The following is a 26355-nucleotide window of genomic DNA, read 5'->3' on the forward strand; positions in this document are numbered from 1 at the left end:
CTTTTCACAAGACAGACCAAAGTCAAATCAAACACTAAGGTCGGTGGTACGTATTGGTAACAGCCAAAGAGTGGGAACCAGGATAGTCCTATGGCTGACCCATGCTCTCACTGCATTTCCCCAAGCAAGTCACTTTCTCCTTAAGATTAAGCAAAATTAGTTAAACAAACTGGGTAAAAAGCATTCACTGAAAGCCCTTGGGCTGTATCTGAGTTCAGGCACATAATTTACAAAATGACTAAACTACTAAAAAATCCCACCAAAGCAACATTTTAGCTTACCTTGTAAATCAACCTTATCTGGAGAATTTAATAAGACCAACATACTAGTAAAAATCCCTTTAAAAACAGGCTGTTGAAAAAATATTCTCTTGATGAGCACTAGAGAGTAGGCAGAGTCAAGTTCTTATAAAGGCTATCCAGGAAAAAGAATGTGACAGGCTATATATCCCTCCCCCTTTGTGAAGCATACCAATAACTACCTTATTAGAAGCATTTTTAACTTTTCCCCCATAAGCTTTCTAGTTTGCTCCTGAATAGCTGTTTGTGTGAACACAAGAACCTAAAATGTGGACGTAGAGAAGATATTTACACTTTTGGAGTAATAAAACAAAGTATATGAAATAGCTTTACTCAGCTAAGAGCAGAACGTAGACACAAGCTGCAACCTAGTTAACATTACAACTCTGCAGCGTTTGATGAAGCAGAAAGGAACTGACTAAATCACAGCATGACTCGGAGCTGACGTCAATGTGTATCTTGTTTGGAGTTTAACTTTTCCAGTTCCCCACTGCAACACGATTCCAGGAAATCTAATGACGTCAGCCTTTTGAACTCAATTAGCTGAGGAACAGACCATTTTAAACAGAGGAGGAAAAAACAAGCAGGCATTACAACATTCACAACACTCCAACTCTTTCAGATGCATTTGTGCTCCCTATTTTCTTTAGCAATGAATAGTAAAGGCTTATTTATATAACTGGAACAGTGCACATCTTTCACTTACAGCTCCCCTTTAGTTTTGACAGGTTAAAGTAAGCTGACGTGATAGTTTATTTATTGCTAAACCAAAAAGCAACAGACCAGCTGCACATATTATTTATAAAGAAAAGAGACTACTGCAATGCAACAACAAAGATACACTAAAGAGTGCTATTAAAATGGTAAATTTACACTAAAATGCTGTATTAGCTAATGAGGAATAAAAATAATTGGCACCAATTTGTGCAACTTTGCACTGTAAAATTAAAGAGGTACTTCAACAAGTTCTAAAAACAAGTTCCACAGACTGCTAACTATGTAACCTTTTCTGGATTTCCAAATAAAGTATAGAACCTGCTATTTTAAAGACCCTGACAAGAGATTCCTACCTGTTTCATCTCCTGTTACAGCCATGATCAGCTTTTGCATATGGGATTCTCTTGTTGCTCTATCACAGCCCAACATGAAATGTTCCAAACTAGCAAGCATGTGCAGGATTACAAGCAGGAACACTGACATCACAATGACCTCACTGGCCTACCTCTGTCATTAAAATGCTTTGTCCTGGAACAGCTCACTAAAACTGCAGCCCAAAAAACTGTTTTTGATGATAAAGGATCCTTTCATATTTATGTAGCCTAGCTTTGGTTTATTCTAATTTACATATGTTCCTAATGTACAAACCACACTCATCACAGATCTACTTGTAAATCAGACTCAAAGACACATTGACAGCAAAGACTGATGGAAATTATTTCATAATCTTAGTATTGCCAATTCCAAAAATCATGAGTCAGATCCCTAAAAATAGTTAAATTAGACCAAAAATCAAGAGATTTTTTTAAAGAAGTGTAAATCATAATTTTTGGTCTGCCTTCTAATTTTTCAACTCTTTCTGCCCACACGCAATGTGTGTGACAATTATAGAACTGCCAACTTTTACAAATTTATAGTGAGTAAGGAGATTTTTGTTCCCCTGGCTGGAGCTTTTCCTAGAAGACTCAATTGAGACCAAGGCCCCATTGTGCTAGGCATTGCACAAAAAGATGGTGAGATACAGACAATACTGTCCCAAAGAGCCTACAATGAAGTACAAAACATAGAGATGAGTTTGTGACACGGCAACTCAAACTGGGACTCACCAATCTTATTGGTATGGGACTAACAAACATTCATTAGATGGGAACAATCCTTGCTGAACGGGGAAGGACTCAAAATCATGACCTACAGGTGAAAGGCTCTGTAGCTCCTTAACAATGCCCTGAACCTCCTGTACTCCATTAGTACAAATGTTATACCTTTGAGAATGAGGCTTCTTTCTGGACCTTGTCCTTGTAGAACACAGTGTAGGGCGGCTCTGAGGTAAGTGCCCTAATCTCAGAGACCCTACAGGCAGATGTTATTGCTAAGACCTTCCACAAGAGGAGAAGGAGGGAACAGGATGCCAAAGGTTCGAAGGGGGAGCCAGTGAGCCTAGACAGCATGAGATTTAAGTCCCATGGAGGGACTGGGTCCTGGACGTGAGGGTAGAGTTGGTTCAGAATTTTTAGAAATTGTACTGTCATGTCATGAGCGAAGACTGACCTGCCCTGGAATGAGGGATGGAAAGGGGAAATAATGGCCAAGTAGACCTTGGTAGATGAAAGAGACAGACTTTGGAGCTTGAGATGCAGGAGGTAGTCCAGGATTGACTGCAGCGAGGCCTGTTCGGGCTGAATACCTTGGTCCAATACCCAGCACATGAACCGCTTACATTTGGCCAAGTAGGTCACTCTGGTGGAGAGTTTTCTGCTGCCCAACAGGACTTGTTGGACATGGGCCGAGCATTCCTGCTCCTCCATATTTAACCATGCAGCAGCCAACCCATCAGGTGCAGTGCTGCCAGGTTGGGGTGCAGAAGACTGCCGTGGCTCTGTGACATCAGGTCCGGCTGAAGCAACAACTGTAGCAGGGCATCCACCAAGGGGTCCAGCAGTGGGCTGAACCAGTGCTGGTGTGGCCAAGCCAGAACTCTGAGGATCACCTTTGCCCTGTCCTATATGATTTTCATGAGGACTCTGTGGATTAATGGCACTGGAGGGAAGGAATACATAGAATCATAGAATCATAGAATATCAGAGTTGGAAGGGACCTCAAGAGGTCATCTAGTCCAACCCCCTGCTCAAAGCAGGACCAATTCCCAGCTAAATCATCCCAGCCAGGGCTTTGTCAAGCCGGGCCTTAAAAACCTCCAAGGAAGGAGACTCCACCACCTCCCTAGGTAACGCATTCCAGTGTTTCACCACCCTCCTAGTGAAATAGTTTTTCCTGATATCCAACCTGGACCTCCCCCACTGCAACTTGAGACCATTGCTCCTTGTTCTGTCGTCTGCCACCACTGAGAACAGCCGAGCTCCATCCTCTTTGGAACCCCCCTTCAGGTAGTTGAAGGCTGCTATCAAATCCCCCCTCATTCTTCTCTTCTGGAGACTAAACAATCCCAGTTCCCTCAGCCTCTCCTCATAAGTCACGTGCTCCAGACCCCTAATCATTTTTGTTGCCCTCCGCTGGACTCTTTCCAATTTTTCCACATCCTTCTTGTAGTGTGGGGCCCAAAACTGGACACAGTATTCCAGATGAGGCCTCACCAATGTCGAATAAAGGGGAACGATCACGTCCCTCGATCTGCTGGCAATGCCCCTACTTATACAGCCCAAAATGCTGTTAGCCTTCTTGGCAACAAGAGCACACTGTTGACTCATATCCAGCTTCTCGTCCACTGTGACCCCTAGGTCCTTTTCTGCAGAACTGCTACCTAGCCATTCGGTCCCTAGTCTGTAGTAGTGCATGGGATTCTTCTGTCCTAAGTGCAGGACTCTGCACTTGTCCTTGTTGAACCTCATCAGGTTTTTTTCGGCCCAATCTTCTAATTTGTCTAGGTCCCTCTGTATCCGATCCCTACCCTCTAGTGTATCTACCACGCCTCCTAGTTTAGTGTCATCTGCAAACTTGCTGAGAGTGCAGTCCACACCATCCTCCAGATCATTAATAAAGATATTAAACAAAACCGGCCCCAGGACCAACCCTTGGGGCACTCCGCTTGAAACCAGCTGCCAACTAGACATAGAGCCATTGATCACTACCCGTTGAGCCCGACGATCTAGCCAGCTTTCTATCCACCTTACAGTCCATTCATCCAGCCCATACTTCTTTAACTTGGCGGCAAGAATACTGTAGGAGACCGTATCAAAAGCTTTGCTAAAGTCAAGGAATAACACATCCACTGCTTTCCCCTCATCCACAGAGCCAGTTATCTCATCATAGAAGGCAATTAGGTTAGTCAGGCACGACTTCCCCTTCGTGAATCCATTCTGACTGTTCCTGATCACTTTCCTCTCCTCTAAATGTTTCATAATTGATTCCTTGAGGACCTGCTCCATGATTTTTCCAGGGACTGAGGTGAGGCTGACTGGCCTGTAGTTCCCCGGATCCTCCTTCTTCCCTTTTTTAAAGATGGGCACTACATTAGCCTTTTTCCAGTCATCTGGGACCTCCCCCGATCGCCATGAGTTTTCAAAAATAATGGCTAATGGCTCTGCAATCTCACCCGCCAACTCCTTTAGCACCCTCGGATGCAGCGCATCCGGCCCCATGGACTTGTGCACGTCCAGTTTTTCTAAATAGTCCCGAACCACTTCTTTCTCCACAGAGGGTTGGTCACCTTCTCCCCATGCTGTACTGCCCAGCGCAGCAGTCTGGGAGCTGACCTTGTTCGTGAAGACAGAGGCAAAAAAATCATTGAGTACATTAGCTTTTTCCACATCCTCGGTCACGAGGTTGCCTCCCTCATTCAGTAAGGGGCCCACACTTTCCTTGATTTTCTTCTTGTTGCTAACATACCTGAAGAAACCCTTCTTGTTACTCTTAACATCTCTTGCTAACTGCAACTCCAAGTGTGATTTGGCCTTCCTGATTTCACTCCTGCACGCCTGAGCAATATTTTTATACTCCTCCCTGGTCATTTGTCCAATCTTCCACTTCTTGTAAGCTTCTTTTTTGTGTGAGTGCCCACAACCACGGGAGCAGAAAGGCGTCTGATGGAGAGCCTGTGTCGATCCCCCGAATCAAGCAGAAAACATGGCACTTTCTGCTCTGCCTGGATGCAAACAAGTCCACCCGAGGAGTCCCCCGTGTTTGGAAGATGATGCTGACCACCTCCAGATGGAGTGACCATTCATGGTGAGATGAGCAGGTCCTGCTGAGGGGAACTGCCAATATGTTCCTGGTCCCGAGGTGCACGGCTGCGAGATGAATGGCACGATGAAAACAGAAGTTCCACAGCTGAATCGCTTCCTGGCAAAGGGCTGACAAGTGGGCTCCACCTTGTTTGTTGATATAGAACATTGCACCAGTGTTGTCTGTCAGGATCTAAACCACCCTGACCCTCAGATGAGGCAGGAAAGCTTGGCAGGCCAAGTGAACCGCTCTGAGCTCTCTGATATTAATGTGGAAGGGGCGATTGTGACTCAACTAACGTCCTTTTGTGCTGAGATCATCCAGGTGGGCTCCCCAAACCAGATCCAAGGCACTGGAGACCAGGGTTACTGATGGGGATATGGCCGCAAAGGGGACTCCCTCCAGCACCGAGACGGGATTTGACCACCATGCGAGTGACGACAGTATGTGGTCTGGTACCCTGACTATGCAGTCTATGTTGTGTCTGTTGGGGAGGTAGACCAACACCAGCAACACCTGTAGGGCCCTGAGATGGAGCCGCGTGTGCCAGACCATTTAAGTACAGGCTTCCAGGCGGCCCAACAATCTCAGGCACATGTGAGCGGTGGTGAGAGGTTTGGCTCACATGTACAAGATCAGAGCTGTCATGGCTCAGAAGCAGGTCTCGGAGAGAAAGGTTCTGGCCCGAGTGGAGTCGAGGACCACCCCACTGAACTCTATCCATTGCACTGGTATCAGAGTTGATTTTTCTTTATTTATCAAAACACCCAGATCACGACAGGTGGAACATACCAGATCGAGGTTCCTCTGCACCTGACCCCGAGATCAACCCTTGATGGGTTGCAGGGTCTTAGGCACATCCAGTACCAGGTGCAGTGTATTAGGTACCAGTAGGACCATCAAGTCTTTAGCCACCTGGGCAACCTCGGGTGTTGCAGGCCCCAGTAGGAGCCGGACTCCCCTACCGCTCCCAGGAGTCGGAGGAAGATCCCTGGTTGGGCTAGAGGGTCTGACCACAGCAGCACCCCGTTGCAGCTCCATGGTGAGACCCCTTCCCCTCCTTGGATGGCGCTGGGGAGTTTCTTTTCTTTTGCCGCCTTTTGAGCACTGGGGAGGGGGAATGGTGCCGGGAGGAACCTGGTGCCGGCGGAGTGCTCTGCACTGACGCTGAGGTGCTGGGCACACAGTCCAATCGTGAAAGCTCCAACACCAGGCAAAGTGCAGCCTCCATGGGGAGGGCTTTCAGGCAGATGACCCGCTCTTTCTGGGTTCTGGGACAAAAGTTCTTACAAATCCTGCACTTCTCCTTTATATGGGACTCTCCCAAGCACTTCAAACAGCTGCTGTGGGGGTCACTAACAGGCATAGGCCTGTTGCGTGATGAACATGGTTTGAAGCTCAGGGAATGGGGCATGCCCCGCTCTGGGGTGAAGTCCCTGCTGGGACTCTAACTAGTAAACTAACACCTAACACTTAACATTTAATAGCTAACTAACTATCTGAGAACTATATACAAAGAAGACAGTCAATGGGCTGTTAGAAAAACCGCTAACACTCTTGCGAGGCAAGACAAGGCACTCCGACAAACTGTCACGGCGGGTAAGAAGGAACTGAGAGGGTGTATAGGACCGGTAGCACCTAATATACAGATGCATGAGCACGGCACTCCAGAGGGCGCCACAGCTGGCCCTATGGATATCGCTAAGGCAAAAATCTCCAACAACTGTGCACGTGGGCACACACACACACCTAGAATGGAATCAACATGAGCAAGCACTCAAAGGAGAATTCTTAATTTCATTTTATTTACTCCAATTACACAGCAACTTCCAATCAAACTCAAACTGCAGCACTCCACTCTTGACCTACTATGAAACACTATCTCACAAGGCCTGGACAAAAGTGTACATATGAACCAGCAATGTCATCATGCTCTTCCCTCATTATTATATTTCCTCTAAAGTACATAAACATTTATTTTCAAATGAGTGTAGCTGCCCTTAGTGAGCAAACCAACCCACTCTTCTCCTAACACTAACTTTCTCAGTTCCTTTTATTAGTATTTCTTCCACTGATTTAACATCACCATAATGTGCGCACCAACAAAAAGCACTTTGTGAAAAAATCATTTGTATAAATCTAAAATTTAGTAGATCTCAAAATATACCTTGCACAACAACTTGGCTTCCAGGTACAAAAAACTGCTGTGTGCCATCAGGTGTTTGTGCTGCATATTGCACAATGGTAGCACCTGGCTGAGGAGCTCCTGAATTTGTCATTGTTAATGTCTGCAGTCCCTGGACGCCATCAGATGCTGGATTAGAAATCTGGATTGCTCCACCTTGGGCTATGGCAACTAAACGCAAAAAGAAAAAAACAGATTACGCAATAGAAACAAATATATACAACATATTATACTATATTTACCACTTTTGGAAGAAAGTTTTTTTTCATCAGATAGGGACTTCCAATCATCTCTGTGCTTAAAGAAATTTGCAGAACTAACACTATGGCATGGCATGCTGAATTAATATACACCTCTACTCTGATATAATGCTGTCCTCGGGAGCCAAAAAATCTTACCGCGTTATAGGTGAAACCACATTATATCGAACTTGCTTTGATCCACCGGAATGCGCAGCTCCCCTCTCCCCCGCCCTCCCCCGGAGCACTGCTTTACCGCGTTATATCCAAATTTGTGTTATATCGGGTCGCGTTATATCAGGATACAGGTGTATTTTTAAAAAATTGTACCAGCCTCTTATGTGCCATTCTCCTATTTTGTATTATTCACTTTTTGGGTCAATCACATGGAGAATGCACTACTTCACCCATTTTTTTTTTCAGTTTTTAATCCCAGCAACTCTAATATTTCCATAATAATTTCCATATAAGACTGATAAAGACAAAGCATCAAGGTCTCGGGGAAATGGAGTAAGAAGTTGAGGGTAATTATAACAGATGCAACAGGAAAAATAAAAAGACATTCAAATTTATCCTGACCCTTCCATAAGATGCAAAATACTGGGGATCAGGAGGAAGGGAAAAGGGTACCTTTCCCTGGAACTCAAAATCTTCCTCCTTTTCTCAAGTTAGGATGTCTAGGTTTAGGCTCATTGCACTTTAAGTTTCTCTATATGAGAAAAGACTGGAAAATTTTGTTTTGAGATACTAAAATGTGAAAATAAGAATCTATTATCATGCAGTCAAAAATATGAAAGAAAATGTATGTATACATTTTGCCCATATCAGCTTGATTAAACTCTTCCATGTGACTCACAGAATATTCAGCATAATAAGTGTTTTGTAAAAATCAAATTCATTGAAGGGTTACATGCTAATTTCAGCAGAAGTTCACAAATACTCATTTAAAAACAGGTTTCAAAGTAGCAGCCGTGTTAGTCTGTATCCACAAAAAGAACAGGAGTACTTGTGGCACCTTAGAGACTAACAAATTTATTAGAGCATAAGCTTTCGTGGACTACAGCCCACTTCTTCGGATGCATATAGAGTGGAATAAATATTGAGGAGATATATATACACACATACAGAGAGCATGAACAGGTGGGAGTTGTCTTACCAACTCTGTCCACATATCTATTCAAGTGACATTATCATAGGACCTAATCACATCAGCCATACCATCAGGGGCTCGTTCACCTGCACATCTACCAATGTGATATATGCCATCATGTGCCAGCAATGCCCATCTGCCGTGTACATTGGCCAAACTGGACAGTCTCTACGCAAAAGAATTAATGGACACAAATCTGACATCAGGAATCATAATACTCAAAAACCAGTGGGAGAACACTTTAACCTGTCTGGTCATTCAATGTCAGACCTGCGGGTGGCTATCTTACAACAGAAAAACTTCAAAAACAGACTCCAACGAGAAACTGCTGAGCTGGAATTGATATGCAAACTAGACACAATCAACTCAGGATTGAATAAGGACTGGGAATGGCTGAGCCATTACAAACATTGAATCTATCTCCCCTTGTAAGTATTCTCACACTTCTTATCAAACTGTCTGTACTGGGCTATCTCGATTATCACTTCAAAACTTTTTTTTCTCTTACTTAATTGGCCTCTCAGAGTTGGTAAGACAACTCCCAACTGTTCATGCTCTCTGTATTTGTGTATATATATCTCCTCAATATTTTTTCCACTCTATATGCATCCGAAGAAGTGGGCTGTAGTCCACGAAAGCTTATGCTCTAATAAATTTGTTAGTCTCTAAGGTGCCACAAGTACTCCTGTTCATTTAAAAACAGGAACATATCCACTAACTTTTATAATACCCACTTAGAAACACCATTTAAGGAGTACCCATTCCCCAGGAAGAAGTAAATGCTCTTTCTATGCAGGTATTTAAACTGCACACATCACCAAAGTATTTAAATGTTGCTGTTTGATAGTACATAAAAATCTATTATAAGCATAGCAGTGTTGCCAGCTCATGATTTTACTGTGAGGCTTATGTTACTTGGTGTGTTTCTTAAACTCTCAGCTTCTGGAGTCATATGAGTTCAGGAGAATCTCAGCTTTCGTTATTTTTAAAAAGTAATTTTTTGCCCCTTGTGGTTTGGAGAAAAGCTGTAAAATGTGAAACCTAAAGTTTCAAAAAATATAAGATAAATAAAAAGATATTTATTATTTTTAATCTTATGATTTTTAAATGTATTAGATGATTTGGGGGGTCCCGACTTGTGATTTTTGAATGCCCGAGGTCAGCAATACAGGATGTTTTTCTTTAAAATGCAACACAGTGCATTAAGCCTAGCCCATATCAGAGGGTCTTCAATTACTGACAGTTGATCTAAACACAAGGTACACATACTGGTACTTCTGAAAGGTAGGGGTGTTTGTGCTCCTGTTTGTTTGCACAAAGGGCCAGATATGGCAATGCAGGTGCCCTATAGCTAGCTTATAGAGTTTTGGAAAATTCCCCCTGTATAGAAAATCGGGTGAAGCAGCTGGCCTTGCATGAATCATTGAATCATAGAATATCAGGGTTGGAAGGGACCTCAGGAGGTCATCTAGTCCAACCCCTTGCTCAAAACAGGACCAATCCCTAGACAGAGCTTTGCCCCAGATCCCTAAATGGCCCCCTCAAGGCCAATGCGCAAACCACCTCCCCTCACATGGTTCAATCCCACATCCAACCTGACTCTAGCACAGCAAGTCCCCACAGGATATTCTATATGTCACAAGCCAAGACAGACTCCAGAAAGCACCAGAAAAAAGAAAGGAGGTGGAATAGCAGTCCTGCTCCCCGCCACAGTTGCCAACTTTCACATGGTAAATAAGTACTCCAACTTTCACAATAAGACAAAAATCAAGCCAATCCCTAAGAACCCCAACACTCTATGTGATTAGATCCCCCCAGCGTGCAGTCTGGGACCACGGTGGGCCCGCTGTGCACCCCGACTCTCTCCCCCCCCTTGCCCCTGCTTGCCAGGAACTGATCAAAAAAAGAAGCAACAAGCTACAAGCCAAAAACTAGCCAACAAGCAACTCACAAGCCAATTAAGCCAAAAACAAGTCCACTTTCTGTGTTTTTTTCACGGGTTTGGCATGTCTGCTCCCCACAAGTCTGGGATGCACAAGATGTTCCATCCGAGAAACAATACATTTGAGCGCATCCATATGACCAGTGAGATGAAGAACCAGAGGTACCTAGAGCTCCTGGAGTTGTACAATTCCTCCAATGGAAAGCCTGCCAACTTCCTGCAGGATCATATAGAGCTGCTGCCCAGCATGGTATTGGAAGCTCCCAGATTCCTTGTCCTTCACAACCTCAACATTCACAATCTCAATTATACATATTATAGTCTCATGGCTTACATGGAAACCATGGGATTCTCCCAGGCAATCTCTGGACCTATGAATGCAGCCAGAGATAAGTTGGATCACAAGCCCTGGACTTGCCACTGGAAACTTCACCAGCATACCAATCTCCTGATCCAATCAATCATCACCTCATCCAGGCAGAGATCAGACCCTTCTCTACTTCCCATCAGGTGGTGACCAACCAAAGCTGGTCCTCCCCTGAAAACTCCTGAACACCCTAGGTTTTCCATTCATCCCAGGAGAACAAGCCACCTAAACACAAGGTTAAGGTGCAAATGAGTTTGTACAACAGTACAGTACTGTGTTATTCACTACTATCAACAGCTTGGCCCAAGCCGTCCCTTCGCACAGACAACAATGATCACTATGGGTCACAGATGAGCTATGGCAGATAAAGAGCGTATCTAGAAAGGCAGAATTCCAGTGATGCAAAAAACATTTTGAATTCTCCACCATAGCACAAAATAACACTTACAAGACTATGCCACTGCAGTAAAGATGGCAAAATGAGCCTTCGACTCCTCCAGAATCAACGTGGCAGAATCAAGGCCTACAGAGATATCTTGCATAGTGAACTGCCTAATCAACCCAGACTGCATAGCCTGAATATCCAAATACTAAAGCTGTGAAGAACTGTCAACATACTTCAATTATAAGATTAACTGAATACATACATACAGCTAACTTGGAAAGAAAATTCTACCCCTAACTAGATTGCATTATCCTCCCATCACCCATGACTGAGTTTGGTCCCATCACACATGCCAAAACTCAAGAAACCCTGAAAAAATATTAGAATCACAATCAGTGAAGCAGATCTATTTCCCTCCTGACCTGTAAAAGCCAGTGAAGAACTCTTAAGCAAAGTACTAATGGAAATAGTCAATGCCTCTTTCAGAGAAGCACATCTACCAAACTCCTAGAAAAATACAATAGTTTGCCCAATTCTCAGGAAGCCAACACTCAGCCATGAAGATCTTTCCAACTATTGTCCCATCTCCAATCTCCTGTTTCTGGGCAAAATCATTTAGAAAATACTGACCACTAAGCTCTAGCAACATGTGACAGCAGTCAGTATCCTGGATACCTCACAATCAGGGTTCAGATCAGGACACACCACAGTGGGGGCTCTAGTGGCACTACAAGATTACCTCCTCATGGCCATGGACACAGGTAAGATCAACATGCTTATACATGCATCCAACGAAGTGGGTATTCACCCACGAAAGCTCATGCTCCAATACGTCTGTTAGTCTATAAGGTGCCGCAGGACTCTTTGCTGCTTTTACATGCTTATACTGTGGACCTCTCCGCACACTTTGATACAATGGACTGCAAAGTAGTACTAACACATCTATATGATGTAGCAGGAGTAAATGGCCAGCAGTATAGACTCCTATTGTTTCTCTCCAACAGAACTCAGAGAGTGCAGATAAACAACTGCTCCTCCTCTCCAGAGGCCTCACCTGTGAGGTCCCACAGGGATCCATACTATCCCCACTTCTCTTCAATACTGGGAGAGATAATGAGACATCACAGGCTTAGTTGCCAACATTACACCAATGCCACTCAACTCTCTCTCTCTCATTCTCAGCTGAGGTAACCACTGCCTCTACTAACATGTCAGAATGTATACAGGAAATTAATTCTTGGATGAAGAGCAGCTGGACTGAACTGAACCCAGGCAAGACTGAAGTGATGCTGGACAGAAAGGGCAAATATTTCCAAGAGCTGATCAAGATGTTGTCTCCACCTTCCATCGAAGACATATAGTCCTCATTCATCAAAGGGGTGCAAAAGCATACAGCCTCTCAGCATCCTGTTTGACTCTCTGCTAAGCTTGGTAGCATTAGTTGCCAAAAATGACTTTTTTTTTAACCTCCAGTTTGCTAGGAACCTTCATCCCTTCCTCCATCCTGCCCACCCTGAAATTGACAAAGGGGAAGTGGCCAGGGAATCTTTATGCTGTGTCAATTCCTGGCTGACATAACAGCTCTTTAGGATTGTAGGTGGCTGGAATGAAGTGATAATCTGTGCTTAAAAGCTCAAGACCCAAAAGGAAGTAGTTAAGCAATATGGTATCTTTTTATAAAACAACAGTAAATTCCAAATGGTGACACCTAAAATTTCAACTGCCAGTATTTAGCAGTAACTGACCATCACTACTACAACTTGGATTGACTCTCAACTCTAACTTTTCTTTCACATGACAATTCTGACAAAAATGAGAAGCATCTCAAGAAACATTTTGCTATAACTCCCTTGAGCAAAGGTAGATCTAATATACTGAGTTCACTGCAATAAAAGGTGAATGGGATTTTGTTTTAAAGTTTTTGTCTTTTTCACATACAATGAAGAACTTTTTCAGATCTAGTTAATGAACTATTAAATTATGGAGTAAGAAAATTGCTTGCAAAACGATACAGCTTTAAAAACAGAGACCCCAAATCAGACTCATCATCGCATATGAAGGTTGGTATATGCTTTCCTTGAACAGTGCCTAATATTGAAGCATACGGCTGCAAATGTATTTAACAAATACTGTACATGAAATCAGTCTAAAAATGCAGAACATGTTCTAAGCTATCAGCATGATTTCTTATTTGAGGGAAGAACAGCATGCATCAGGATGCTTCTAGATCAGGCTCATGCCAAAGCCTTTTTAAAATTAGATTAAATAAGATTTAGTTAAATTTCTTATGGACTCTGCTAATTCAAGCAGACAATGGTGATACATTTCTTTTGCTTATTGCAAAGTAGATGTCTTACTGAACAAATATTCCAATTAAAATAGAGAAAAACACCTGCACTACTAGTCAGTACAGTTTTGGCAAATTATAACAAAGGAAAGTGATGTGTGATTACAATTTAAAAAATTCTTGTTACTAGAATTTGCACTTAATTTCATATTAAAACATTAAATTTCTTTAAAAAACTCACTAAACAGTCACAAAAATAAAGTTTTAAAGAGTTCTTTCAGATTAGACACAAGAGTGATCCCTGAGCCCAAAGAGGGAGGATGGCCAACTGGAGAGTATTTTCTCCAAAAAATCCCAAAATGAAAGTGGAAAAACATGGAGTAGACTGATGCAAGAATGCCCAGGAGTGCTGCTGACTTCCTGAAGCCCAGGAGGTGGAGATCCTGATTAATGAAAGCATGGGAGTTCTTCGGGCTTTACTGAAGACACCTCAGACCTTAGTCACCAGGACGAAGACAATGATGTGACTAGTGAAAACACAGGTCCCCAGATTGCCTCGCTGCTGAGTTAAGATGTTTTAACTCCCAGTTCATCACAAACCTGTAGGAATGAATATTCATTGTATGTCTGTAACCATTTTTTTTTAAATGGAGATATCCTATCTCTTAGGACTAGAAGGGACCCTGAAAAGTCATTGAGTCCAGCCCCCTACCTTCACTAGCAGGACCAAGTACTGATTTTGCCCCAGATCCCTAAGTGGCTTCCTCAAAAATTGAACTCACAACGCTAGGTTTAGCAGACCAATGCTCAAACCACTGAGCTATCCCTCCCCCCAATACCTTGCTACAGACCCTATGAAGTTCCCCTTGTATGACAAAGTTGATAAATGTCTCATTGCAACTAGAACCAACCCAACCCAAAACTAATAGACCCGTGATATTTAAGACAAAAAAATAATTTTGGCATTAATGGTGGCTACATGATTTCTGACATGGGAACATAGTTAAGAAAAGTAAAAGTTGCAAAACATGATGAAAGGAATTTTTACACAGAAAGAAGATTTATTCTTTGTAGCACTCAGTAATAGTATTTTATACTAATTCTTGAGGCTAATGAAAATATTTAACCCTTCACACATAAGGCCCAATTCTGTTTCCATTCAGATCAGCATCCAAATTCATATTGACTGCAACAAAGCAAAATTGAACTATAAATCATGCAGAGCTTCTTTTATATGTACTGAAAGTTGCTGCATAGCATAAGTAATAATTGAATTTGTGTTTTATTTCCAAATGCAGACAGTTTCTTCTGACACTTATTTTCTTTTCAGTCTTGGACACATTCAACAACTCTATTGCTTTGTGTTTTGCTACTTCCATTCCCTCAAGCCTATTCAGGTTTTCCTGGAAAGGCTACATTTTGGAATGAATTCTTCACATTTTTTAATATAACTTCAAAGCTGAGTCTCTTGACAAAACTGTAGTTTGGTCATGACGACCCAAAATGAAAAGCTGAACACAACTAATAAATACACTCTCCAGTTGAGTGGTACAAGTTGTGAGCAGCTCCCAAGAGGTCCTAAGCACTACTGTTGCAGTCACTGGGTATTAAGGACTCAGCATTTAGCAGGAGTGAGTATCAATGCCCTTACTTTTTAGACCCAATGGATTTAAGGACTTTTATATTCTACAGCAGGGTTCTCAATCTTTTTTCTTTCTGAGCCCTTCCCCCTCCCCATGCTATAAAAACTCCACGGCCCACCTGTGCCACAACAACTGGTTTTCTGCATGTAAAAGCCTGGGCTGGAATTAGGGGATAGCAAGCGGGTCAATTGCCTGGGACCCTATGCCACAGAGGCCCCCACAAAGCTAAGTTGCTCAGGCTTCGGCTTCAGCCCCGGGTGGCAGGGCTCAGGGACCTGGACTTCAGCCCCATGTGGTGGGGCTTCAACTTTCTGCCCTGAGCCCCAGCAAGTCTAACACTGGCACCAGGGCCGGCTCTAGCTTTTTTGCCGACCCAGGCAAAAAAGCCTCCCGCCGCCCCCGGCCGGGAGCGGGCGCCGAGCCCAGCTGCAGCCCCGCTCTCCCCGGCCGGCCGGAGCGCCGGGGGGAGGCCGGCCCCGCTCTCCCCGACCGGCCGGAGCGCCGGGAGGAGGGCGGAGAGCCCGGCCGTGGCCCCGCTCTCCCCGGCCGGCCGGAGCACCGGGAGGAGGGCGGAGAGCCAGGCCGCAGCCCTGCTCTCCCTGGCCGGCCGGAGCGCTGCCCCCCTCCAGGTGCCGCCCCAACTACGTGCTTGGTTGGCTGGTGCCTGGAGCCGGCCCTGACTGGCACTGTTTGGCGGACCACCTGAAACCTGTTCGCAGCCCCCCATGGGGCCCCGGACCCCTGGTTGAGAACCACTGTTCTACAGAACCTTAATTTGGTCATCACCATTAACATCTCTACAACCAGAGTAATAATGAATATAAAGAATAGTAATTAGTAGTTCAGTATTAAATGTAAATTTTGTTTTCTCAGTGTTGATAAAATCATTTTACTTTTACAAATTATAAAGGATAGCTAGAGGAATTCTACGAACAGTTAAAGAATTAATTTATTTAGAAAGAGCTATTCTATCCTTTTCTAAGTTCCATTGTTAACATTTTAATAGGAGTCCTCTGTTCTTATATACGTACTTCAGAAGAAGCAGACCTCCTTGCCATTTTCCTGCCATTGTATAGGAGAAAATACACCGCTGTTTTTAATAAAAATCTTCATTATTTCTACACATGAGAAGACCTGAGACATAAATGACTCATTGTAACAGTAAATTCTTTGTTTTTAATGCTATAAAAAAACTCTACATAAAAAGGAAAAAGATTAACGGAAATTCAACCCACAGAAGAGAAATGACTGCAAAATTTAACATTCATAGTGAGGTGTGAAATGTTTAACATGTAAATAAAGCAAAAAAAATCTTTGAGGAATACTGCTATGAAGCTCTTTTTTCTAATACTGTTTAGAGAAAAAGAATGAGCATTTGGAAATTGTAGCTTATGGTTAATTACATTGGTCTACTTTTGAGAAGTCGTCTGTTTCAGAGATAAAATGTGTTATTTAGTATGTATTTTGATGTGCTGAATTCAGATATGACAAATAAAACAACTGATTGGCTACTGTTTCTAAGATATTTAAGTTTTTACATTTTATGTCTATGTATATTGTGTAGATAGTAGAGTTTGAATCATAAATTGTAAACCTAGGTCTTTTCATGTGTTTATGGTTGCTTTACATGATAATATTTCACCTGTCCTGTTTATGTAACACTTTAAAAATCAGCAAAAGGGTTATATAAATAAAATTTATTATGAAACAAAAGGCAAAAAACTATTATGTACATAGTTTAGTCCTATTCAGTGTCTACTCGGCGCTTCTTGGCTTGTCTCTTGTATTCATTAAATGGAGCATCTCTTGTCACTGTCCAGCAATAGTCTGCAAGCATTGATGGGCTCCATTTGCCCTGATAGCGTTTCTCCATTGTTGCAATGTCCTGGTGAAATCGCTCGCCGTGCTTGTCGCTCACTGCTCCGCCTTTCGGTGGAAAAAAATCTAGATGAGAGTGCAAAAACTGTATCTTTAGTGACATGTTGCAACCAAGGCTTTTGTATGCCTTGAGGAGGTTTTCCACCAACAACTTGTAGTTGTCTGCCTTGTTGTTTCCGAGAAAATTTATTGCCACTAACTGGAAGGCTTTCCATGCCGTCTTTTCCTTGCCACGCAGTGCATGGTCAAATGCATCATCTCGAAGAAGTTCACGAATCTGAGGACCAACAAAGACACCTTCCTTTATCTTAGCTTCACTTAACCTTGGAAATTTTCCACAGAAGTACTTGAAAGCTGCTTGTGTTTTGTCAATGACCTTGACAAAGTTCTTCATCAGACCCAGCTTGATGTGTAAGGGTGGTAACAAAATCTTCCTTGATTCAACAAGTGGTGGATGCTGAACACTTTTCCTCCCAGGCTCCAATGACTGTCGGAGTGGCCAATCTTTCTTGATGGAGTGGGAATCTCTTGCACGACTATCCCATTCACAGAGAAAACAGCAGTACTTTGTGTATCCAGTCTGCAGACCAAGCAAGAGAGCAACAACCTTCAAATCGCCACAAAGCTGCCACTGATGTTGGTCATAGTTTATGCACCTCAAAAGTTGTTTCATGTTGTCATAGGTTTCCTTCATATGGATTGCATGACCAACTGGAATTGATGGCAAAACATTGCCATTATGCAGTAAAACAGCTTTAAGCCTCATCTTCGATGAATCAATGAACAGTCTCCACTCATCTGGATCGTGAACGATGTTGAGGGCTGCCATCACACCATCGATGTTGTTGCAGGCTACAAGGTCACCTTCCATGAAGAAGAATGGGACAAGATCCTTTTGAAGGTCACGGAACATGGAAACCCTAACATCACCTGCCAGGAGATTCCACTGTTGTAGTCTGGAGCCCAACAGCTCTGCCTTACTCTTGGGTAGTTCCAAATCCCTGACAAGGTCATTCAGTTCACCTTGTGTTATGAGGTGTGGTTCAGAGGAGGAGGATGGGAGAAAATGTGGGTCCTGTGACATTGATGGTTCAGGACCAGAAGTTTCATCCTCTTCCTCTTCCTTGTCTGACTCAAGTGAGAATGATTCTGGTGCATCAGGAACCGGCAGTCCTTCTCCGTGGGGTAGTGGGCGTATAGCTGATGGAACGTTTGGATAATGCACAGTCCACTTTTTCTTCTTTGACACACCTTTCCCAATTGGAGGCACCATGCTGAAGTAACAATTGCTGGTATGATCTGTTGGCTCTCTCCAAATCATTGGCACTGCAAAAGGCATAGATTTCCTTTTCCTGTTCAACCACTGGTGAAGATTTGTTGCACAAGTGTTGCAGCATATGTGTGGGGCCCACCTCTTGTCCTGATGTCCAATTTTGCAGCCAAAATAAAGGTGATAGGCTTTCTTAACCATAGTGGTTATACTGCGCTTTTGTGATGCAAAAGTCACTTCACCACAAACATAGCAGAAGTTATCTGCACTGTTCACACAAGTACGAGGCATCTCTGCTCACTTTGGCTAAACAGAAATGTGTCCCTTTGCAAAACCAAACATTGACAAATAAGAGAGCACAACACTGTATGATTTCTAGAGCTGATATAGGGCAATTTGTTCAGCAGAGTGATGTAAGCTTCGTTATGATTGCATCATCCATGACTTCTAGGAATAACATGATGCAATTCATATCATGTATGATGCAATACCAGCTTCAGATTGTATCATTCATTGTTTTGCCTAAAAAGCAAGTACTGTCCAAACCCAGTCATAGATTTATTCATAGATCCAGTCAAAGATGTATTTTAGTTATTTCTGGTTTAAATTGAGATCCCTTCCCTTTATAACTCACTTATCCTCCGCCATTCCCAAGTCAAGGGTCGTATATACTGACCCAATAGCATATCTTGAAAACTAGAGCAAATCAACAATTTTAAGCATCATTTTCGTTCTCAGTGACCCAGAATTAGTAAAGTTTGACTACATTTATTTCAGAAGCATTTTGGCTGTAGAGCAGTGTTATTGTAGCTTATGGTTAATTATTGTTACAGACAATTATTGTTAGTGCAACAGGAAGATTTGAAAATCAATCAATCAAAAGTCAGAAAACTGAGAGATAAGACAGAAAATTTCACTATACCTTTCCTTCCTGTGCTTATCCCTAAATTATGGTCTCTATCTCATTACAAATTATATGTAAATTCATACCATAAACAAGGTTATGTTTATATCATGGAGGTCATGGTCATTCTCTGCTTCAGTCCCAGGGGCTGTTGGACTTTGGAGCTGGCAGCCAGCAGGGCCCTGGCAGGATTCCAGTGACAGCAGCAACAGGCGACTGGGGGGCCCCCTGCAGGGTTCCAGTGACAGGTGACAGACTTCTGAGGGGGCCCACCTTAGGGTTCCGTCAATGGGCGACAGCCTCGCACAGGGGCAAGGGCACGCCTCGAGCAAGTGACTGGGGGTGTCCCATTTTCTCTTTGGGAAATACGGTCACCCTGCAGCTCCCAGCTGCTGCGGGCAGAGGGGGAACCCCACAGCTCCCAGCCACCATGGAGGCGGGGAAAACCATGGAGCCACAGCAGCAAAAGTCACAGACAGGTCACAGCTTCTGTGAATTTTTATTTATAACCCATGACATGTCCATGACTTTTACTAAAAATAACCATGACAAAATCTTAGCCTTAACCATAAATAATAGGATGAATGTGACATGTAATAAGTAACCATACAGTACACACATTCTTCAGATGACTTGATTACTGACACAATTAGAGATTTAAATACAATGAATACTCTATTTCACACCACTTAATTTTATAGTACTGATATTTTGCATTAGATTAGCAAAATGGTATTAAATTTTTAAGATAAAAAGTGAGCCATAGTCACATACAACTTTGTATTGCACTGTATTAATGTTTTAATCAACATTTTCCAATCAACATGCGCATTTAATACAATATTAAAACAATACAATAATGAAAAACAAAAAATTCTTATAATATACAAGTACAAATACCTGTGTATGGAAAAGACAAGAGAGACACCTACATTTTGCCTCTTTCAGCCAATGCCTGGTTCTTCTTCCATTCTTTAAAGCACAGTACAATGATGTACTTGATTTCAAAATGACTCCAAGTTTGGGAAATTAACAGAGGCTTTGAGGTGGGAGGGAAACAGACCAGAAGAAGTTTTATTTTTGCTAATGTGATGTGGCAGAAGATGCAATCTGCAATCCTCTTGGACAAATATGAAGATAAATCTCATTCTCTTTTTCCTGGTCCAAATAGCTCTCTCCATTTTTCACTCTGCTATTTTTAAACTCAGCAAAAGATAGTAACAGTATTTTTAAAATTAAAATGCTATACTGTATCTTAGCATACGTACTGTATTGCCCTGTGCTAGTCTGATATAGGCTGGTTGGTACTGCCATTGCAGGGATGCCAGAAGGTGTTCCTTCTTCCTCTGACTTTTCCTCTTCAATCTTAGGGACACCAGTAGCATCAGAAGATAGTTCATTCAGAATTTTTCTAAAACATAATTTGAACAATTTAATTTAAAATCAATGCCCATAAGAGAAACATTTTGAGGACTGTCTTTTACTGATATTTATACTATGAGTAGCATGTTGGTTCCAGGATGTTAGCAAGACAAGGTGGGTGAAGTAATAGCTTTTATTGGACCAACTTCTGATGGTGATAGAGACAAGCTTTCGAGTGTACACAGAGCTCTTCTTCAAATAGTATTAGTAGTAATATAAGTAGTATGTGGCAGTTAAGCTAGTTTTAAAAAAGCATAAACTTACCGGTATGAAGGCCTTCTTGAAAGAATCTCTCTACGTTTTTGAGAATCAATTACACCCTCCGAGTCTGCAGAGTCCTCTGCATTTGCAACCGATGTTACCTATAATTCCAAAATTTCTGAAATTCATCATCTTAATACATTCTGGGATGTATTAACAGGTGAGTTGTGAGCAAGACACGAGAAGTCATTCTTCCGCTCTACTCTGCTCTGGTTAGGCCTCAACTGGAGTATTGTGTCCAGTTCTGGGCACCACATTTCAAGAAAGATGTGGAGAAATTGGAGAGGGTCCAGAGAAGAGCAACAAGAATGATTAAAGGTCTTGAGAACATGACCTATGAAGGAAGGCTGAAAGAATTGGGTTTGTTTAGTTTGGAAAAGAGAAGACTGAGAGGGGACATGATAGCAGTTTTCAGGTATCTAAAAGGGTGTCATAAGGAGGAGGGAGAAAACTTGTTCACCTTAGCCTCTAAGGATAGAACAAGAAGCAATGGGCTTAAACTGCAGCAAGGGAGGTTTAGGTTGGACATTAGGAAAAAGTTCCTAACTGTCAGGGTGGTTAAACACTGGAATAAACTGCCTAAGGAGGTTGTGGAATCTCCATCTCTGGAGATATTTAAGAGTAGGTTAGATAAATGTCTATCAGGGGTGGTCTAGACAGTATTTGCTCCTGCCATGAGGGCAGGGGACTAGACTCGATGACCTCTCGAGATCCCTTCCAGTCCTAGAATCTATGACTCTATGAATCTATGAATCTTATATAATACAGATGCTGGTAACAGGGTTGTGACACTACACCCCATATTCTTCATAGAAATATTGTTATAATATGATTATAGCATATCTAAGATATATTTTATGCAAGAGGGTCTTATGAGCTATCATTGGAAAGGTTACGATTTACTGAATATGATTATCATATTTGTATGAATGTATCATTTTTGTATCTAAAGTTAGGAATATTGACTATACATCTGTACTACAAAAGTGTTTGCATCTGGGGAATGCCCACAGACAAAATGCAATCAGTCTGGCTGGTTAGCTGGGGACAAGTCAATGAACCATTAGGGAGAACAATAGGTCTTTGAAGATGCTACTCTCCCACATTCCTGGGATGCTACAAACAAGGCCTTTGACTCATGGCTGCTTTGACACTGCAAGGTCATGTGATTATGTCACCTGGTACTGGACTCCATGATAGAACACCAGTATTTTTCCACTGGGGGAGGGACGGAGGAACCACACTGGAAAACAAAGGATTCCCAGCATATGTAAAACCTATTTAAGTCAGGGAAGTAACATAATGAGCAGTTGTTCTTCACTGAATCACCGCTCAGGATGACTGCTGGAAACATCTAAAAAACAAAGACAGAGAGGGGGAGAAGCACTGAGCTTCTATCCTCTGTAGTTAATAACCTTGTTTTGTTTTCTCTAAAACTAGTTTGTGCAATTTATAACTGGGGGGCAAAAAACTATGCATATCTTCCTCCACATTGAGGGAGGGAGCAAATTTCATGAGCTTACGCTGCCCAGTTCTCTGTGCAGTGCAAGACAATAAAATTCTGGGTTTACACTCCAGAGGAGGTGTGCACTTGAATGCTGGGCAATTCCTTAGCTGAAGCCTTCCCATGCAGTTGTCATAACTATAAAGGGAAGGGTGACAGCCCTCCTGTGTACAATACTATAAAATCCCTCCTGGCCAGAGACTCCAAAATCCTTTTACCTGTAAAGGGTTAAGAAGCTCAGGTAACCTGGCTGACATCTGACCCAAAGGACCAATAAGGGGACAAGATACTTTCAAATCTTGGTGCGGGGAAGGCTTTTGTTTGTGCTCTTTGTTTTGGGGGTTGTTCGCTCTTGGGACTGAGAGGGACCAGACATCAATCCAGGCTCTCCAAATCTTTCTGAACAAGTCTCTCATATTTCAAACTTGTAAGTAAACAGCCAGGCAAGGCATGTTAGTTTTTATCTTTGTTTTCTCAACTTGTAAATGTACCTTTTGCTGGAGTGTTTATCTCTGTTTGCTGTAACTTTGAACCTAAGGCTAGAGGGGATTCCTCTGGGCTCTTTAAATTTGATTACTCTGTAAAGTTATTTTCCATCCTGATTTTACAGAGAAGATTTTTACCTTTTTACCTGATCCACCAGGAGTTGGTGGGAGAAAGGAGGGGGATGGTTAATTTCTCCTTGTTTTAAGATCCAAGGGGTTTGGATCTGTATTCACCAGGGAATTGGTGAAGAGTCTCTCAAGGCTACCCAGGGAAGGGAATTAGCATTTTGGGAGTGGTGGCAGCGGACCAGATCTAAGCTGGTAGTTAAGCTTAGAAGTTTTCATGCAGGCCCCACATTTGTACCCTAAAGTTCAAAGTGGGGAAGCAGCCTTGACAGCAGTGTTGATTTCAGTGTCTGTGTTTTTCTGCAGCTGGGTGTGTCCCTACCTATGTGTGTGCTGGAGAAGGCTTGATGGCCTGGTTCAGCAGGACAGTGTAAGGGAGCCCAGGCTGATGGAACAGATGGACTCAGTGGTACCCCAGTGTATCAGATGGCACCCCAGGGCTGGGGGCAACCCATCACAAGGGTGACTGACTTGTAGGCTACGTCTACACTATGAGCTAGGCTGTGATTCCCTGCTCATGCACACATACTTGCACTAGCTCTGATTGAGCAAGTATGAGCATAAACAACAGCATAGCCACAGTAACACACATAGTGGCAATGGAGACACAGTTTAGCTGTGGATACATATTCAGCACATCTAGGCTGTGCCTCAGTTGCCACCACACATGCTACCACAGCCACACTGCCATTTATACTCGCTCTAGGTTGGTGAGAGCTAGCACAAGAGTGAATACATGGAAAGAGGAATCACATTGCTAGCTTTCAGTGTAGCTGTAGCCTCACTCTGCCCAGGGCTACTGAGCAGGGGCTGCTCCAGCCAGCCGGCTGGGGACCACTGCCAGGGGCCGCCGGAGCAATGGCTGGTGTGGCTGTCCCAGGGGCCAGATGCTTGGGCGGCCTTGGGGTCAGCCACACTGGCCCCTGCAGAAGTCATGGAGGTCACGGAAAATCACAGAATCTGTGACTTCCGCGACCTCCTTGACAGACACAGAGCCTTACATGTAAATAATTTCCATGTTGAGTGTGGTGGAACCTTGAAATTTTGTACATTCATTCATTATAAACTATAGGACTATACCCAAGTTTGAATTCTGACATTTCCATCATAGATCATCATGTGGACACCAATTTGAAACCTACATTAATTTTTTTCTGTCCGGTGATCTCCAGTTTGGAGAAATAAAGGTAATCCAAATTCTATATTTCTAATTTTAGGCAAAAAAACCTGTCAGAGGTGAATAAATTTACTGTATACATCCATGTTGTTAATCACATCCATTCAAAAATGTAGATTGCTATCAACTAGTAAAATATAATCATTTCTTAAATTGCAATTACAGCATTAATCAATTTCAACTTAATACCAAAGTCAAACTAACTACTAAATGCTTTAATTTTAACTTCAATGCTAATGCACAATATACATTAAATGCAAACGTTAAAGTTGCTGTGGTAACCTCACCACAACCACAGAAATTAAGTTAGCATCCAGAAATTAAGGAATACATTTAACAACATAAATGATCATCTAAAATACTACATACCACATGTGCACTGGGGTTAGGTTAGTATTAGTGTGCAGACTTTAACTTTAGAACTTTCTTGACTTTTGTGAGTTTACATTTTCATATTTTCTTAGAGTTGCATTAGCATAATTTTTTACATATTAATTTCAGGTTTGGATATTTTAAAAGCAAAAAACTGCACAGCTAAACCACAATCTATACCAGCAGATATTATTTTGTGCAAAACTGAAACTGCGATTAACCGAGTAAGGCAAAACACTATTTACATGATTCATTTAACTGCTCAGTCCACAGTTGTGTAGGATATGTACAAAAGTGGAACTGTGCAGTTATATTAGTTATATGGAAAATAGCATATTCACACAGAGAAAACCAAAAACTACAGTTTTTGTAGATTAGACTATTTTTAAACTACCTAAATATTAACTTGATTCAACAAAAGTGAGCTAGAAGTCTGACAGAGTCAGACTTGGACACAGTAAAGGTTCCTACATCTGGAGCTAACATCAGAAAAGATTGAACTCAGATGATTGCTGTACCTGTCTCACATAACCTAGGGCCCTAAACACTCGGGGCACAAAGCAGAACTTGCGTGGATCTGAAAGGGCATGAATTCCTGGAAGATTCTGAAAACTTGTGGCATTAGGGCACCTCATCCCAAGAGTATAAACAGTCAGAGGCTATGACTTCAAAGACCTACAGGTTACTGTAAACAAAGAAACCTAACGGCTCTTTTCCTTTACTGATTTAACTGCAATTCCATTTCTGCTCAAAACCATTTTGCACAGTCTGGCGCTTGCTAGGATAGTGTGGGACATACACAGTAAAATGAAGCATCCAAATATTTCAAAAACATAATGAGAGGTATTTCTGCAACTGTGAACAAACCTAATTTTAAACTAGACTGCAAAACCCAGCTGGGATGAGCAGAATCAATTTGTGGAGGTTCTGCTCATTTCTCTTACAGAAATTATGAAGGTTGGCAAAGGGGACTTAAAGTTGCCTTAAAGATTCCCCTAGCCTAGGCATAGGGTCACTCCAAGGCAGGCTGGAGGCATGTTAGAGGTCCAAGGGGCAGGGCAGAAACATGATGCTATCCAGCAATAATGTCAGTAGGGTGACCAGATGTCCCGATTTTATAGGGACAGTCCCAATCTTTGGGTCTTTTTCTTATATAGGCTCCTATTACCCCACATCCCATCCCGATTTTTCACACTTGCTGTCTGGTCATCCTAAATGTCGGGCAGAGTGGTCTCCTTGAGGCCCCTTTATCTGATGTGCACTGCTGAGATACATTAGGACAGTGGTTCTCAACCAGGGGTCCAGGGCTCCCCGGGGGGCCGCAAGCAGGTTTCAGCTGGTCCGCCATGCAGGGCCAGAGTTAGACTCACTGGGGCTCAGGGCAGAAAACTGGAGCCCCACCGAATGGGGCTGAAGCCCAGGTCCCTGAGCCCTGCCCACCCGGGGCTGAAGCCGAAGAATGAGCAACTTGGCTTCGCGGGGGCCTCTTTGGCATGGGCCCCAGGCAATTGCCCCGCTTGCTATCCCCTAATGCCGGCCCAGGCTTTTATATGCAGAAAATCA

General features: G+C 42.7%; 1 protein-coding gene across 17 annotated transcripts in view; it reads right to left on the reverse strand.

Moving 5' to 3' along the window:
• Window positions 1–26355, reverse strand: part of CREM (cAMP responsive element modulator) — a 77311-nt gene that overhangs the window by 15124 nt on the left and 35832 nt on the right. For 3 of the 17 annotated variants that reach the window (XM_065582846.1, XM_024100887.3, XM_042858701.2), the window contains 3 exons: window positions 21132–21229; window positions 20714–20856; window positions 7363–7551 (listed from right to left, as the gene is read on the reverse strand). In XM_065582846.1, the coding sequence (XP_065438918.1) occupies window positions 7363–7551; window positions 20714–20856; window positions 21132–21229 (430 nt within the window). The other 14 variants (XM_024100890.3, XM_024100888.3, XM_065582852.1 and 11 more) reach the window with 11 other exon arrangements.

This window comes from Chrysemys picta, chromosome 2 (assembly GCF_011386835.1).
Source record: "Chrysemys picta bellii isolate R12L10 chromosome 2, ASM1138683v2, whole genome shotgun sequence".
NCBI classification, from domain to species: domain Eukaryota; kingdom Metazoa; phylum Chordata; order Testudines; family Emydidae; genus Chrysemys; species Chrysemys picta.